This window comes from Erpetoichthys calabaricus, chromosome 16 (assembly GCF_900747795.2).
Source record: "Erpetoichthys calabaricus chromosome 16, fErpCal1.3, whole genome shotgun sequence".
Taxonomy (NCBI): domain Eukaryota; kingdom Metazoa; phylum Chordata; class Cladistia; order Polypteriformes; family Polypteridae; genus Erpetoichthys; species Erpetoichthys calabaricus.
The window spans coordinates 54439159-54457394 of NC_041409.2; the positions used below are offsets into that span (position 1 = coordinate 54439159).

General features: G+C 38.1%; 1 protein-coding gene across 1 annotated transcript; it reads left to right on the top strand.

Annotated features, from left to right (window-relative positions):
* Positions 1-834: 834 nt before the first annotated feature.
* On the top strand, positions 835-17458 carry rad51 (RAD51 recombinase). The gene is made up of 10 exons (XM_028821938.2): positions 835-956; positions 3116-3215; positions 4322-4459; positions 4854-4971; positions 6352-6443; positions 6666-6760; positions 12631-12744; positions 15560-15689; positions 15989-16110; positions 17018-17458. Exons 2-10 carry the CDS (start codon positions 3135-3137, stop codon positions 17139-17141), a joined length of 1014 nt encoding a protein of 337 aa, XP_028677771.1. The 5' UTR covers positions 835-956; positions 3116-3134; the 3' UTR covers positions 17142-17458.
* Positions 17459-18236: the final 778 nt, after the last annotated feature.

The following is an 18236-nucleotide window of genomic DNA, read 5'->3' on the forward strand; positions in this document are numbered from 1 at the left end:
TGAGTGGCCCAGCCAGAGCCCAGACTTGAATCTGATTGAACATCTCTGGAGAGATCTTAAAATGGCTGTGCACCGACACTTTCAATCCAACCTGATGGAGCTTGAGAGGTGCTGCAAAGAGGAATGGGCGAAACTGGCCAAGGATAGGTGTGCCAAGCTTGTGGCATCATATTCAAAAAGACTTGAGGCTGTAATTGCTGCCAAAGGTGCATCGACAAAGTATTGAGCAAAGGCTGTGAATACTTATGTACATGTGATTTCTCAGTTTTTTTATTTTTAATAAATTTGCAAAAACCTCAAAGTAAACTTTTTTTCATGTTGTCATTATGGGGTGTTGTGTTTAGAATTCTGAGGGAAAAAATGAATTTAATCCATTTTGGAATAAGGCTGTAACATAACAAAAGGTGGAAAAAGTGATGCGCTGTGAATACTTTCCGGATGCACTGTAAATATGTATATACCTGTGTGTGTGTGTGTGTGTGTGTGTGTGTGTAATATATATATATATATATATATATATATATATATATATATATATATATATATATATATATATATATATATATATATATATATATATATATATATATAATTTTTTTTTTTTTTCGCACACACACTGGAAGTAAGACTTAAGCGTTCACTTGCTGTGTTTAAATACTTTTTGTTACAAATATTAGCGGTGTCTATCACCATTAGGGTTAATCTTATGTTTTCTTAATTTACCATAATTTAGGGGATTTTAGTCTGATATTTCCGTTAACGTTGCCCCCCGATCGCGCCGCGCGGTATTTTAAAGAGAACGCGGACGGACCTTTCTGACCCGAGTGACGTCCCGTAGCTCGCTGTCATCGTCCTTCCTGTTTGTAGTATTGTTGTGTTTCGTCACGTCGAGCGCGGGAGTTTCAGACGCGTTCAAAAGGCTGGGCGTTTGCTGCTGTTTATCTTTTCTAGCTAAGGTACTATACTTTTTACATTTTACGTTTAGAACTTAATTGCATTTAATACTACTTTGACAAATACTTACTAATAGTATAACTAGTATGTCTTTTTTCCATAAATTGTCAGTAATGTCAGGCTGTGTAGAGAAGGATAGTTTACCAGGCCGCGATGTCCACTGTTGTCGAGCCCACGCAAACTTAATGCCGTAGTTTATCATTTGCTTTGTAATGATTCCTTTAGAATATAAAGATTTCATCTTGTTGATACCAGTAATTTGGGAATGGTGGCTGAGATGTTTAAGTTCAGTCCAGGCTTGTAACGAATATTCGTCTTATTAGAAGTGTGCTTTTTAACTTTTCGATTAGTTTTGAGTCACTTTATGTATGGCATTGGGATTTTCTCGAGTGTCGTGTTTTAACTAAACTGTAATGCATAAAGAAGTATGGGATTCCACGAGGAATCATTTCAAGGCCCTCCGCCATTGACTGTAATGATGGCTGAGAGAAGTAACTCCGTGGAAAGAAAGGAAGAAGGAAAGCAAGCTGATTATTAGGGCTGTTGAGCTTTCGTGCAGTCTAATTTTAAATCTCCTATAGAGTATGAAGTAGTCTTAAATATACAGAGCAGGACGCAGTCTTTGGGATTGCTATGGGTAGCTCAACAGAGAAATAACGGAGTTTAGAAAAAGATTCTGATCAGCTTTTGACACTGTCTTTGTTTGGACTGTACGTCTTTCTTTTAACGAGTAGAGGAAACGGTGTTTTGAACTATTTTATTTAAACTTGATAGCTGTAGAAGGATAGAAAGAGGACTATTTCATTTATGTTAGGTAGAATGCCCAGAGGGGACTGGGTGGTCTCGTGGCCTGGAACACCTACAGGTTTTATTTTTTTCTCCAGCTTTCTGGAGTTTTTTTTGTTTTTTCTGTCCACCCTGGACATCGGACCTTACTCCTTTTCTATGTTAACTAATGTTTTAATTTCTTATTTTGTCTTTTATTTTTCTTTTCTTCATTATGTAAAGCACTTTGAGCTACTTTTTGTATGAAAATGTGCTATATAAATAAATGTTGTTGTTGTATTGTAGTAGTCCCCAAACTCAGTCCTGGAGACCCACTGGGATTATAGGTTTTCACTCCATCCGGATTCGTGATCAGAACTGATCTCGTTTAAGTAGCTTGTTTTTCTGTTCTGCATTTCAGAAAAGCACAGTAGTATTTTTACACTTTTAAGACATTTGTCAATGTTTTTATTTTTCCTGTAGCTTTAAATGCTCAACCCCCTTTCCCCCTGTCGTTTTGTGTGTAGTTTGCTCCCTTCGTTGTATCCTAATGATGACAATTAAAAACCAGCTAAGCAGACGACACTGAATGATGACAGGCTGCAACTACCTCAGCGTCGGAACTAATAATTAGTAAATAATGGATTAAATAACCAGAGCACCTAGAAAAGCAGGACAAAATATTGTTTAAAAATATATAATGGTTAACTGTTTAGTACATGTTAGTAAACATTTATCAAACCTAGCTTTATAATTTCAAACAGAAATGGGAAAATAACAGCTCGCCCAATTAGGCTAGGGGTCCATTTAAAAATGGCCACAGGGGGTCTGCAGGACTGATTTTGGGGACCACTGCATTAGGGCAAAATTTTCATTAAATTTTTTCTAATTAGGATTCATCCTGTATTTCGTGTTCTTGACCAAAAAAAAAAAACAACTGAACCACTGTATTAAGTTAAGCAAAGGTCCGTGTGTGTCATAAACAGTTAAAGTAAAAACACACAAGAGTAGATCCACATTTAAGTTAATGGTATGTTACTGTGAAAAACCTCATTTTAAAAGGCAGTAGAAACTAAACACAATTTTTTATCCTTGGTTAATGCTTTGGTAGCACGGGTGTGTATTTAAATACTATATCAGAAACTTACTTGACTTTACTAGCTCAGCGTATAGCTGTTAATTACAGATAGTAGTGGTGTCTTCCTTCTCCCTAAACTAAATGATGTAAATCTGATTTAAAAATTAGTGTAATAGGTTGATGTGTCAGAAATATTTAATGCAATTAGTATTTTGGTATATTTCTACAAATCAGATGTTTGCAGTGCATTGCATGGGCTTTTCTTTGTCTTTCTTTTCTAGTATTTTAACAATGCATTCCGATATTTTTCTTTCTCAGTGTCTACAGCAGCAAAATCATGGCCATGCAGATGCTGAGCAAAGACAGCACAGAAGTGGAAGAAGAGAATTTTGGGCCTCAGCCTCTGAGCAGACTTGAGGTTACTTAAAAACACTTTTTCTGTGATACATATATCTCCTCTGTCAGTATTGTGAATGTATTTCTTGCCAAACTTGGAACATTCTTAAATAAGTATAGTTATGCTGCTGATTGTCAATAGCTTAATGCAAAATAAATAAATAGTGGAAATGGGTGTTCAGTTTGATTTTGATATGTAATATTGTATAATTTATAGTTTGCTCAATTATTCTTTTGTGTATGTATTGTATTATTTTATTATAAAACTAAGAGGGAGAATATGAAAGCTAAACAATATATAAGCAGATTAAAAAAAAAATGTGTGCACGTTTGTAATGCATAGAAGTTTAGTATTGTCCAGCTAGAAACCAGCTTTTGTTCCATTTTACTCTTGTCTACAGGTTATTTTTTTATCAAGGAAGTGTAATTCTTTGTTTTCCTTTTTTTAAATGGCATGTTGACACCAACTTAATGAGGTGTTACTGTTAGTATTTGAAAAATATTGCTTGATTGTTAATATCTTGCCTACATTTTTTTTTTTTTTTTTTTTAGTAAAGCCTCTTGAATGACAAGGTATAAACATTGTATTTTTAGGCTTGGTATCTGAAATTTAAGTTAGTTGATGGTTTGTGCTTGTTGAAAATAAACTTTAGTTGCGTGTCAGAACATTTTAACTACCAGCTTCTCAAGTCTGACTGCATCGCTTATTCATGGATCTAGTTGTTGTCTTTACTTGATAAAACATTTAGCCTATGTGTATTTGGGTCTATATTGATATAAAGTAAATTTAGTGAAACAGCTGGTCTTTAATGCAGGAGAGATTAATTATTACTAAATAAGCCTCTTGTACCAAAGCTAATAGTTGACTCCTTAACCTGCATTGTGGGTTGTTTCAGTGCAAAATGGTTATGTCATGTAAGGACTTTGTTGCTGGTTCCTAAATCATTGGGTTATTAAATTATGATAAAATGCAAAATACATGTCTGAATGATTGTCACATTAATAATATTTGAAATCTCCAGAGATCACTATAGTCAAAGATTTACATATGTATTGTTGTATGTTTAATGTTTTTTATTATTTGTAATACAATTATTAGTTGTAATTCAGCTTACTTTTTTTTTTCAGCAATGTGGCATCAGTGCAAACGATGTGAAAAAGTTAGAGGATGCGGGTTTCCATACTGTGGAGGCTGTTGCCTATGCACCAAAAAAAGAGCTTCTTAATATTAAAGGGATCAGTGAAGCAAAGGCTGAAAAAATTCTGGTAAGCTGTGACTGCAGGGTCACTTATTTGTGTGTGTTTTGTTCTACTGAGTCAGAATAATAAGAATTGTAGATAGTTTCCAAAATACCTGAAGAAAGTGTGCCTTGAAATTATTGGTGTAACAAGAATCTAAACAAAAATAGTGATTACAGCAAAAGTAGTTATTTTTTTGTTGCTTTCTAAATCCCCAGTCTTCTACAATTATTTAAAATTTAGATTTTTAAGATTCAATGGAAAATTGTAATTCTATTCCTATTAACATATTTGTAATTTTACTTTTTCTTATGAAATATTTTACATAGATGGTGTAACAGCTTGTATATGGGGCTAATCGTTTACATATATTGTGTTTTGAGGCTGTTGGTCATTTACTGAAATTCATTTGTGGTTACAGACAGAGGCTGCAAAACTTGTACCAATGGGCTTTACAACAGCTACAGAATTTCATCAAAGGAGATCTGAAATCATACAGATCTCAACAGGGTCAAAAGAACTGGACAAGCTTCTCCAGGGTAAGATGAATAATGAAGCCGCAAAAAATGTCATTTTTAGTAACTGAGATTAAGTGATAGAATACTTTAAGTACAGATTGACAGAGCTTTTGTGTTAAATTTGATTTTTGTACACATTAATACGCAATACTCCATTAAATGCTTCAGTCTGCTAGAGACTTCTGGGTAGAAATTTGTTTTTTTATGTAATAAGAAATACAAACAATGCACACTCTATTTTATTATTCTTGATTAGTCATTGCATTCATGCATTGAATGTGTTTTTCCGTGAACCATTTGTTATATTCATTCATTTTACTTTTATTCTTGTCATAGTATTTGTTTGGACTAAGTTTGAATTCAAAGAGACACTAACCTATGGTTAGACTAAGCTGTGTTGTTGACTGTTTTTTCCCCTCCTTTCTCCTCCTCTTTTGGATTGGGGAAAAAAATATATATATATATATAATATATATATTTCATTGCATTCGTAGTCCGAGTCCCGACCGCATACAGACCAACCACATGCATTACCTGGTAGGTAACCACCCATACAATCAGACTACGAATGCAATGAATGTAATTACTCTGATCTACAGGCTGTCAAATAAGCGAACTACACGCCATGACACAGTGTAAAGGGACTTCGTCTCTGACGCTGACGTCCGAGGTTCGATCCCCGCAAGGGAAGCAGTAGAGTGTGTACACCTGATGAGCCCAAATAAGGGTGAAACACATATTGCATACTCTTTGCATTATTTGACAGTGAACTATGCAAAAAAAAAAAAAAATATGAGTCAATATTTCTTAAAACATTTAATTCATATATTACAACATGTAAAATTATTTTCTTAAAATCTGTTTATTAAAGGTATACATAGTTTAATGCTTTATTTCATCTCTTTGAACATGGTTATGCATAGAGTACATGGACATTTTGTGCATTTTGATTTTCCATATTATGCTATTAAAATAAGGGAAAAAAATGTCAGTTCTAGTCGATTTAGCCAAATCATTTAGCATTGTCATTTTAGTTTAAAGGAACAAATGTATTTTTTTTTTTTTTTTTCAGCAGTATAGATTTTCTAATATTTGAGGGGGATCCAAAAATTCCCAAACTCGGTCAATAACAAAGGAGTAGGTTGTAGTTATTGAATATGCCTCTAGGTATCTTAGGATTTTGGAGGTGACTAAAATGAAATTTCTGGAAATTTTATAGGAGTGTTTTTTTTTTTTTTTTTTTTTATTGAAGTTAAAAAATTTTTTGCAAATACTGTATTGTGAAATCTATCATTGCCTTTGAAGTGGTACTAATAAACTATTGCTGAACTCGAGAGCCTTCTTATTTGTTGGTGTTAATGTTTTGTTTTGTGTTTTTCATTGTGTGTCATTTTGTTTTAGGAGGAATTGAAACTGGTTCAATCACAGAAATGTTTGGTGAGTTTCGCACTGGGAAAACACAACTATGTCATACACTAGCAGTCACCTGCCAGGTAATAATCCAAAAAGTATATCTTAACACTTCCTTGGACGTACTTGTCATACCCACTTTTGCCATTTTTAAATATATTGCTTTGGAAAATTCTTCACTAAATGTAAAATGTCACAGTACAAATTTCAAAAATGTTTTTACAAAAAAGTTTTTTTTTTTTTTTTTTTTTTTTTTTTTTTTTTTTTTTTATGGCTCAGTTTTCTGTCTGTCTTTACCTTAACAGTTGCCAATTGACCAAGGTGGCGGTGAAGGTAAAGCTATGTACATTGACACAGAAGGTACTTTTCGTCCTGAGAGATTGCTTGCAGTTGCTGAGAGGTGAGTGTTTATTAATGGTATTTTGATTTCATAAAAATCAGTTTACAGTTAAAAAAAATAAACCGTACTTTATCCATCCAAAGGGGAAGGGGAAATGTTGCTTTAGGTTCACCGAATAGTAGCTATAATTAAAAATGGTATATGAAACAAGTGCTGCCACAGTAAGAGTTGATTCCTGAACGTGGACAGTTCATTGGATAGGTAGGCTATGTTAAGGGATTACTAGTACTGGTAGATGACCAACAGTAGTCAATATAGGCACCTGTATGTCATTGCATGAAATCGTACACATATCACAGGGTGTTCTTTGTTGCATTCTAGTAAGGATTGTATCGCTGTTCCACTACCAAGGCCTTAGACTTCAGAATGTTTGAAAAATGGTCTAATTAGCATCAAGAATGTTCCACAAAGTGCTTTATTGTTTGGCGGTGACCAGAGAATTTGTTTCTGGGATATGACCACATTATGTATTTGGATATTATCCTGGTGAAAACTGGTGACAGATTGGACTGTCTTCAAAGGTTGTACACAATCTTCTGAACATACCTTTATATAGCTAAGCTGTCCACAACAAGCTAAAGAGGCAAACATCTTCCCAGTCTTGACACACACTATTCTGGTAGCGTGCCATTTCAGAATATCTTGAAACATTCTGCCATGCTAAGTCAGTAATTCTTAGCATTTCAGAGTTGAGTCTAACAAGGTTTGAGATTCAGTTTATGGTCATTGATAAATATGACATCAAGGATGCTGTGAATGTGTCCCAACTCAGTGAGCCATCTGTGATGTCTGTGCAGAAGCGGATGTGGGGGGTTGTAGGAGGAAAACGGAAGTATTGGTTGTTGGTGTGGATGTTAAATAAAGAAAAGATTGTTAAGCATTACACGTGTGTGAACGGCTATTTCTGATACAGCAGTTTGGCGACGAGGATGGCAGAGTTTGGTTTACCTCCTCCAGCTTCTTTCTTGCCAGTACCTGGTGAACCGCTAGTTCCCTGGAGACGCTGGTATCGTTCGTTCGAGACATACTTGTTGGCTGCCGGGTTGGATAACGTTGAGACAGCAAGGAAAAGGGTGCTTCTATTACACTGTTTGGGAGCGGAAGGACAGCACATTTTTTTTCTACCTTGCAACCGACTGACGAGTCTTTTGCAGCTGCGGTGGCAGCACTGGATGGACATTTCGGCCCAAGCCAAAGTGTCCTCCTGAGCCTTGGTCAGTTTCGTCAGCGTGCTCAGCAGCCGGGTGAGTCAATCAGTTTGTTTCAGCATTGCGTGAGCTTGTGCAACACTAAGTTCGGGACACTACAAGATGAGTTAATAAGGGACCAACTGATTGAGAAAACGTCTTGTGAACAGCTGAGAGAGCGTTTATTATTGGAACCGTATACCTTAACGTTAAGTAAAGCCATAGAGATTGGAAAACAAGTCGAAGCAGCGCTAGTGGCCGCGTCTAAATTGTCAGGCACAGCAACAGCACCACCTACTGACACATCATTGCCAATACCAGTGCAGGCTGTAAAGAATGTCCCGCAGGCTGGCCAATGGCTTTGTGGAAACTGTGCCTCCCTCAGATATTTTACCAAAGCACAAGACTGTCCTGCTCTCGGCCAGCGCTGTAGAAATTGACAAAAAATGAACCATTTTCCTCGGTGGTGTCGCTCTGCTCCAAATCCACCCCCTTCTGAGACACCTTCATCTTTCAGCAATAATTAACTCGGTGTCCAGACCAGGCAACCCTTTCAAAACGTGTGCCTGTTATGTAAATGACATTCTTCTCCCTTTACTCATTGATACAGGAGCCAAGGTTTCTATGTTGAATAAAGTTACATATGAGAGACACTTCTTTCATGTCCCACTCCTCAGTACCATTTGCAGGATATGGTAATTCAAACATACCAGTTCTGGGCACTGTTGGTCTTGCAGTTCAGTATAAAGACCAAGGGCCTTTTGATTTTACATTTTTTGTAACCACAATGGGTGTAAATCTAATGGGTTTGAATTTGCTCCACAGATTACAATTTCGTTTGTGTGATTCAAGTGGCACTGACATTATGCAGGTAACAGCACAATGGCAACAGGCCTTCCCAATGTTATTTACTGGGTTGGGCTGCATTACAGGGTTCATCCATCGACCCACAGTGGATAAAACAACATCTCCATTTATCCAACCGCTACGCAGAGTGCCATTGTCATTAAGAGACCAAGTTTCGACAGAGTTCCGCCACCTCCTGGAAGAGGACATTGAACCAGTGGATGCTTCCTCATGGATTTCAAATTTAGTTGTGGCAAAGAAAAAATGAGGAGGTTTGCGTATTTGTATTGATCTGCATTCTGTAAATAAAGCAATTATTCCCGATAAAAACCCTTTGCCAACAGCCGAGAAGCTGACCACACATTTTCATGGGTCTACAGTGTTCAATAAACTGGACCTAAATCATGGCTATTTGCAGGTTCCCTTTGATCCTATAAGCAGAGATCTAACGGCTTTTGTGACACACCTCGGTGTCTTCCATTATAAGAGGATGCCTTTTGGCCTCAGCTCAGCACCTAGCTGTTTTCAGAAGGTCATGTCTCTCATGCTTGCAGGAATTCCAGGTGTAGCCATTTATTTGGATGACATCGTAGTGCATGGTACCACCCTGGGCCAACATGAACGCTTTTCTCAGGTGCTCCACCAACTCTCACGTTACCATGTCACTCTTAACTCGGAAAAGTGTATTTTTGGGGTGCAAGAAATTGAATTTGTGGGGTATAGGCTTTGCGGGCAAGGCATCACGCCTATAATGTCGCATGTGGATGCCATCCACTCTCTTCCTGAACTTCAAACATCCTCACGACTAGCATCCTTTTTGGGAATGGCTACATATTATCTTCGCTTCCTCCCACAGTTTGCCTCAACAACAGCACCTGTGCGCCATCTCCTTAAGAAGGATGTTCCCTGGCAATGGAGACACTTAAGCAGCAGCTCACCAGTTCTCCTGCTTTAGTTTACTTTAGTCTTACAGCTTCAACTACTGTGACATGTGATGCTTCTGTTGCAGCTTTGGGAGCAGTCCTTTTCCAAATACACAATGGCGTAGAAAGGACTGTTGCTTATGCTTCACGGGCACTGTCTCCTGCTGAACAGAAGTAGTCTGTTGGAGAAAGAGAAGCTTTGGCCTGTATATGGGCTTGTGAACACTGGCACCTCGACTTGTATGGCAGGTCTTTTACTCTCCGTACTGACCACCAGGCCCTTACAACACTGTTACACACAAATGGATCTGGTCATAAGCCCCTCAGGTTGCTGCATTGGGCAGACTGTTTGTACCAGTACAATTTTAAGCATGAATTCACACCGGGTAGGTACAATGCAGTAGCAGACCTCTTATCCCGAGCAGTTGTGCCAACTGCAGTACAGCAGATTTGTGACCTGGAACCAGATCTGGTGTTTATGTTGCATGCTCCTCTCTCTTCTGTTATCTCTTTGGACCAGCTGCGCCAAGCATCTAGGGATGACCCTATTTTTTCTCAAACTTCGCTGTTTTGTTAGGGATGGATGGCCCACCACAATAGAACAGGAACTGATTTAATACTATAGGATTAAGGACGATTTATTCTGTTGGGAAGATGTCTGTATTGCTCGAGGCCATCGTACTGTCATACCAGCAGTGCTACGAGCACAAGTTTTGCGAATGGCACAGAGGGCCATTTGGGCATTGTTAAGCTGAAGCAGCGTTGTAGGGATATAGTGTGGTGGCCTAATATAGACCGTGATGTTGAGATACTGGTAAAGGACTGCACTGCCTGTCTACTCAGTGGCAAATCCCCACCTAGTCCACCAGATCCTCTTACTCATGTACAATGGCAACTTGCTCCTTGGAAGCACATTCAAGTCGACATTTGTGGTGAACTGCTTGGTGCTCCACACCATGCTCGCTATCTCTTGATGGTGTATGATCTCAATTCCAAATGGCCAGATGCCCTGCCTCTTGCATCTGTGACTAGCCAATCCATTATTAGGAGCCTGGATTACCTCTTCGCTCGGTGGGGCTTGCCAGACATAACTACTGATAATGGGCCCCAGTTTACTTCTGGTCAATTTCATAACTATTTGGAAGAGAAGGCCATTAAGCACATTAGAACTGCTGTGTATCACCCAAAATCGAATGGTGGGGTGGAACGCCTCAACCGCACAATAAAAATTGGAATTCGGGCATACCTGACAGAAGGTTGGCAGTTTGAGGCAGCTCTCCTCCAGACCCTGTTATATTTTCGAACAACAAAACATACCACAACAGGGGTATCACCTGCTTCCTTAATGTTAGGTAGAGAGCCGACTCTTCCTTTGGACCGACTTTCTTTGAGTAAATCGTTACCAACACTCTCACAGACGCAGGCCCATGTTACCTCTCAACAGCAGCATAGGCAGCAGCATTTCAGTCAAGCCAGAAAATCAAAACTGCCATTACTAAAGGAACAAGACTGGGTGCGTGTGTGGCTTCCTCGCTATATCAACAAGATGATACCCCGTTGGTCAGATCCATTGAAAATTACTCGGCAGCTTGGACCAGTTACTTTTCTTCTGAAAGATGGTTCTAGGCATCGTGCAAATAGCCTGAAAAAAGTCACATCACCAAGTCAGCTTCATCATGGCCTAAAGGTGCATAGCCTGATGGCATGGGAGCCCCAAACAGTGGCTGGAAATGGACTGGCTGCTCCTCAGTCACTTCCATGGATTTCCAATGAGGTTTCACGTTCTTTCAGGCACAGAAGACCTCCTTCCTGGCTTAAGGACTATGTTACCAAGTAGGCCTTCATTTTAAAAAAAGGGGGGGGAATGTGATGTCTGTACAGAAGCGGATGTGGGGGGTTGTAGGAGGAAAACAGAAGTATTGGTTGTTGGTGTGGATGTTAAGCATTACACGTGTGTGAACTGCTATTTCTGATACAACACCCTCCGTCTCTGGTCCGTGATGTTAACTACTGACAAGTGGAAGGCTGTGCCTTGTGTTCTTCCAGGCCTGAAAGAGGTTTGATCATTCCTAAAACCACTGTTGCCAGCAATGCTCTACTGTCAGTGGTTAGGTCAACATATGTTGTTGTGGGTACTACAATTCTCAGACCTGCTTAATCCAAATTCATGGTTGTGGAGCACTGCAAGTATTTAAAGGGAAATTTAACATGTAAAGAACACAATATAGAAATAACATTTCTTTACAGTTCTGTATCTCCCAGTTCAAGCCAGTGGTGTCGACTCAATCGTAAATGTGTGACTGTTTGGAACTTGGGTTTGTTCCTCGAATGCTGTTTTTGTTTCCTGCTGAGCTTCTTACATATGCTTTAAAAATAATTTACTATTCTCAGAATAACTTGGTCCAGTTTAGGGAGGTGAGGAGTGACAACCTATCCCAGCAATATCAGGATGCAAGGCAGGAACCAGCCATGGACCGAGCACCCTTCCATCAAATAGTTGTCCTACGCATGTGCATTTACTTGTAGGGTGTACTTGAAACTTTTCGTTGTTTCAGGGAAATGCCACTGAAGTCTTTCTTTTTTTCAGCTATCAGAAATCTGGATAAATCTTCATTCTTTCATGTTTGAATATAAATTAATTTCTATTTTATACATTTTTTTTTATAATTTGTAACTGGTGTCATGATGGCACACACTTGTTTTATTTAGTTTTAAGAGATGTAACAGTTTCAAAGTTTGTAAGTCAACAACATGTGCCTAAGTGCAACAGTAGTAGGGGTGAAATCTATGGATTCTTTGACCCCAAAAAAACTATCGGTGGTACAAAACATTTAGATATAATATGAAAGGAATTTATAACCCTGACATTTTTCTCTAATTCCCCCAATTTTCTGTCATCCTGCTCTGTTTTCAGGTATGGCCTGTCAGGAAGTGATGTTCTGGATAATGTAGCGTATGCCAGGGCATTTAACACAGACCACCAAACTCAGCTACTCTATCAGGCATCTGCAATGATGGCCGAATCCAGGTATAGTGTATATATATTTATATAAAAAAAAAAAAAAATTTTTTCTTTTTGTGTATGGTTATAAAATTCCTCTTAAGATTTTATTTTGGCTATTGTAATAATTGGTTAATTCTTATGAAAATGCTTTTAGGATTTAAACTTTTCTAAAGGTTTTTTTTATTTTCCTCCAAATGTTTGGCTTTTCTTTTTTTCCTCTATTACTTTAAAAATGCAACACTAACATTTTATAATTAATCTTTATTTTCTGCATTGCCATTGGTGTGCTTTTTGACATTTCAGTCCAAACTAACTTTGTGTCAAGCTTTTCTACTTTGGCCAAGGTAAAAAAAATTAAAATACAGTGGAACCTTGAGATACAAGTTTAATTCGTTCCAGCACTGAGCTCGTATAGTGAATTTCTCGTATCTAGAACAAACTTCCCCATTGAAAATAATGGAAATCCAGTTAATCCGTTCCGCACCCCCAAAAATATCAACATAAAAATCAATTTTCCTAACAAATAACACTGATAAATAATATATACTGTAGTTTACCTTTAATAAATAACACTGATAAATAATATAACTGTAGTTTACCTTTATGAAGAGTCCTGGCTGGCTTGAGGGAGACGATAGGGAGGTGGGGAGGAGGAAACGGGTTACTGTGGGGAAGGAGAGTCCCCCTCTGATTCAGGAAGGCTCTCATGTTTATCTGATTTCTTTCTTAATTTCAATGGCCATGGCTTCCTTTTTTTTTCTTTGCAGCACTATCTGAGGCAACAATCTTCTTAAGAGGCATCGTGGAATAATTATTTTCACGTTAAATGCAAAAAAAACCAATGAAATCACAAGCGCACAAATGCGTAGATCCTCACGCTACGGGAGAACAAGGAACACTGAGTGAGCTGACGGGCGGGCAGCGTCAGCTTGGGTGAATCCCCGAGTCGAGGCGGATCGGGAAACGCGTCACGCATACCCACAGCCTGGCTCGCGGCTCGTTACGCGAGCCAATGCTCTTATTTAGATCCGAATTTTTCGCTCATACTTTCCTCGTATCTTGAATTTCTCGTACAGTAATCCCTCCTCCATCGCGGGGGTTGCGTTCCAGAGCCACCCGCAAAATAAGAAAATCCGCGAAGTAGAAACCATATGTTTATATGGTTATTTTTATATTGTCATGCTTGGGTCACAGATTTGCGCAGAAACACAGGAGGTTGTAGAGAGACAGGAACGTTATTCAAACACTGCAAACAAACATTTGTCTCTTTTTCAAAAGTTTAAACTGTGCTCCATGACAAGGCAGAGATGACAGTTCCGTCTCACAATTAAAAGAATGCAAACATAGCTTCCTCTTCAAAGGAGTGCGTGTCGGGAGCAGTGACTGTCACACAGAGAGAGAGAGAAAAGCAAACAAATCAATAAGGCTGTTTGGCTTAAGTATGCGAAGCACCGCAGCACAAAGCTGTTGAAGGCGGCAGCTCACACCCCCTCCGTCAGGAGCAGACAGAGAGAGAGAGACAGAGTTTGTTTTTCAAGCACAAATCAATACGTGCCCTTCGAGCTTTTAAGTATGTGAAGCACCGTGCAGCATGTCATTTCAGGAAGCAGCTGCACAAAAGATAGCAACGTGAAGATAATCTTTCAGCATTTTTAGACGAGCGTCCGTATCGTCTAGGTGTGCGAACAGCCCCCCTGCTCAATCCCCCTACGTCAGGATCCGAGAAAGTCAGCGCAAGAGAAAGAGAAAAGTAAGCTGGGTAGCTTCTCAGCCATCTGCCAATAGCGTCCCTTGTATGAAATCAACTGGGCAAACCAACTGAGGAAGCATGTACCAGAAATTAAAAGACCCATTGTCCACAGAAACCCGCGAAGCAGCGAAAAATCCGCGATATATATTTAAATATGCTTACATATAAAATCCGCGATGGAGTGAAGCCGCGAAAGGCGAAGCGCGATATAGCAAGGGATTACTGTATACAGAGCTGTTCGTATCTCGAGGTTCCACTGTACATGAAGTGGGCCATCCAATATAATTTCACCAAGTTTTCTGTTAAATCAGAGCTAATAATTACAACAGCCACAACTTTTATTTCTATAGCACATCTTCATGCAAAAAATCTAGCTGAAAGTGTTTTTAAACATAAAAAAAATAAAAAATTTGAGATATTAAAAAAATGAATACATTACATATCAAAAATAATGGTTAAGAACAAATGTGTATGCAGAGTGTAGATATACATATATTAGAAAAAGTACAATCGTTCTGTAAAGAGTGATTTTTTAAGTCTGTAATGATGTGGCCAATACTATGGTCAAATGGCCGGGGAGGGCAGAAGAAGAAAAAAAAATAAAACTCCACGGGGGAAGCAAGGTGCTGTAAACAAATCAAAATCTGCAGGGGTTCAAAGGCAAAGACCACCCCGCCCTCACTGGGCTTTCTTATTGTTTAAGTTTTGTCTTACGAATTTCAATGCCGAGGATCGTGCCAACAGTTTGGGGTATTCGCTTTTGTTCCACCATCAAGGGTGGCTGCACAGATCTTTTATCAGATGACGGTGACGTAAAACTGTAAAAGGTAGCAGAGAAGAGTAGAGATTAATAATGATCAATTAAAATGATTAAACCTTTAACTATTGTATATGATATGTATGTTTGGCATTAATAATGCTTAATGGTTAAATAAGTTCATACTGGCCTAGGAAAATGTCTGAATAAAGGCTTTAATCTGCAGTGATGCAGAATGAACATTTTATATAGAATGACAGCCTTAAGCGTGGTATGTGAGTAAGAATATTGAAGTTATTTGAGTAAAAATATTTGCAAATATCTGTCGACAGGTATGCATTGCTCATAGTGGACAGTGCAACTGCCTTATACAGGACTGACTATTCTGGGCGAGGGGAGCTTTCTGCTAGACAGATGCATTTGGCCAGGTTTCTGCGGATGCTGCTACGACTGGCTGATGAGGTAATGCGCTACTAATGGAAAAGATTTCCGATCTGTTTTTTAGTAACTTTGTCCTTGTCATTAAATGTATTGTTTGTATATTATTTATTTTATTGATATGTTTACTTATTTTATCCCACTGAAAAAAATCTACCAGTACTGTGCATGCTTGTTTGTAATGCAGAGAAAGCTTTACTTTTTTCACTGTCTTGCCTAGGCAGTACATAATATCTCTTATTTGAGTTTAAAAATAGTTACATTTTCCAACAGTATATTCAAACCTCAAGTGTGTTAAACTCTGTTTCTTTGCTTTCTTTAAGTTTGGTGTTGCAGTTGTAATAACAAACCAGGTTGTGGCACAGGTAGACGGGGCTGCTATGTTTTCTGCTGATCCCAAAAAACCAATTGGAGGAAACATTATTGCACATGCTTCAACTACAAGGTAAAGGATGTTCAATGTTACACAGAAATAATTTTTAAAAAAGTCTAACAACCATTCGCCTGATGTCATCGTTAATTTTTTCCTTAGAAATTGCTTAGTGTCCATATTTGCTAAATTGATATTAGGATTGTTAGCAGGAACCAACCCTGGATATGGCATTGATCGTCCATAGGATGTGTGTTGATATTCATTAATAATGTCATTACTAGTACGGATGCTCCAATCAAAATTGGTGATTTTGACTAAAAAGAAGACTTGGTAAACAGTAAAAAATAAAAATTAAACACAAAACGAATATTTTCAGCTCCTGCCTTTTTAATCTTTACAATAATTTGTAGTGCTCCTTTACGCATTGTATTACGGTAGTTGAGCCAGCGTGCTTTTTCTTCTTTTGCAGCAAACGTCCTGCAGCGTAGTGTAAACAAAGAGCAGTCAGTGAGTGAAAGGCGATTTGTACAGTCGCCTTTACGTTAAAGACAGTGGAGTAATAAACTGAGAAAAAGGAATCAGAAAAGTTGTCCTGTGCCACTAGGAAAATGGCAAGAAAAGCTACTTTAAGGAATTGACCTTTATTTTGTCCTTTATTAAAACGGACATTACTTGAGTTTGGGCAGAAGTCAAACTAAATTCAGTTGAGCCCCTTTCCAAGAGAGAGAGAGGAAGGCCAACAGGCAGAGTAAAACTTTAAGAGTAGAAAAGAGGGAGGAGAATCCTTTTTCCTCAATATAAAAAATTTATAAATCAAAATATGGTGCTTAATTAAGCAAAAAACAAACCTAACAACTTAGAATTCATAGCAACACAAGGCAAGAATGTACAATACAAGAGTTCAGATATGTGAAAAATGTTTATTGGATAAAGTTGAAGGAGTAAATTTAAGTTTACCTTATTTTTTTTTTCTGCCCAGATTGTATTTGAGGAAAGGACGTGGAGAAACAAGAATATGCAAGATTTACGACTCTCCTTGTCTTCCAGAAGCAGAAGCCATGTTTGCCATTAATGCAGATGGAGTAGGTGATGCAAAAGACTGATCTACATGATGTGAACGAGGTAATGCTGACCAGCCAGTGAATATCCAACTAGTGTGTCGGGCTGCCTTTCTGTCAAAGCCACATTTTGCTGGTGGTCATCTTCTGTTAGATATTTGCACATAAAGAAGTACAATGGACTGTTTTCTAATACCTCAGCAGTTCACTATTGAATTGAATATCGTAACATGGTGAAGTGGCACATTTGTCAGTGTGTGTTTGTCGTTTTTGATGTATATAATTTTCTGTTTTTTCTCTCTTGTACATTGTTTTCTGTATATAACTTTGAATATATATCAATTAAAGATTTCAAAATGGTATGCATGTCTTTTTTATATATACAGATAATTTTAACTTTACAACAGATATTTTGAATGTATTGTATTTTTCCCCTTTCCAGATCCTTGGCTGCTGTTAAAGGTGTTGTACCATTCTGAACAGAGCCCTTTTTTGTTTTTTAACTAAGTTACTTTTGATGTTAAAAGTTTGCCAAGTTTTAAAATAGTCTCAATTTTGGTGTTTAAAAAAAAAAAAAAAACAGTGGCATTATAAGTAAACTAGGTATATATGTTCAATGACTTAAGGTGTACTGTATCTGAATAAAATGACAGTAACTGAAAACCAAGACACTGCAGAACACATTTCTTTTGTTGGACTTTTGGAGCTCTCCGCTTACTGGAGGTGATGAAGATAACGTGTGATGGCACTGCATGCAGCCATAACTGTGTCCTTGAACTACATTTGTAGTCACCGACACAGAAGGTTACCTCATCAAGGTCTGACATTTGATGTATCAGAGATGTTAAAGTGAGATGTGCAGTGTGATTTTGCTGTGTTCAAGGACATTAAGAGAAGTTTGAGGAAGGAGCCAACAGTCCTTAACCAAGAGTCTTGGCCAAAGTAGGGACCCTGACATATTAAAACAAAGGTACTGGACAGCTAAAGAAGCTCGATAGACTCTGGTGTTTTCTCAGTTGTTGTACTTTTGTGAGCTGCACCATGCTCATTACCTTTCTCATTCAACCTCCTTAGGATCTGAAAGAAGTAGTAAGCAGTTTGTGGTGTCAGAAGCTTACAAACTGAGCTCATTAATGCTCC

Excerpts from the sequence above, each read along its gene's own strand:
- rad51 (XM_028821938.2), top strand. The coding sequence starts at position 3,135 with ATGGCCATGCAGATGCTGAGCAAAGACAGCACAGAAGTGGAAGAAGAG. Across the intron at positions 4,972-6,351 it reads ACTGGACAAGCTTCTCCAGG|GAGGAATTGAAACTGGTTCA; the intron begins GTAAGATGAATA and ends ATTTTGTTTTAG. Across the intron at positions 15,690-15,988 it reads TGCTACGACTGGCTGATGAG|TTTGGTGTTGCAGTTGTAAT; the intron begins GTAATGCGCTAC and ends GCTTTCTTTAAG.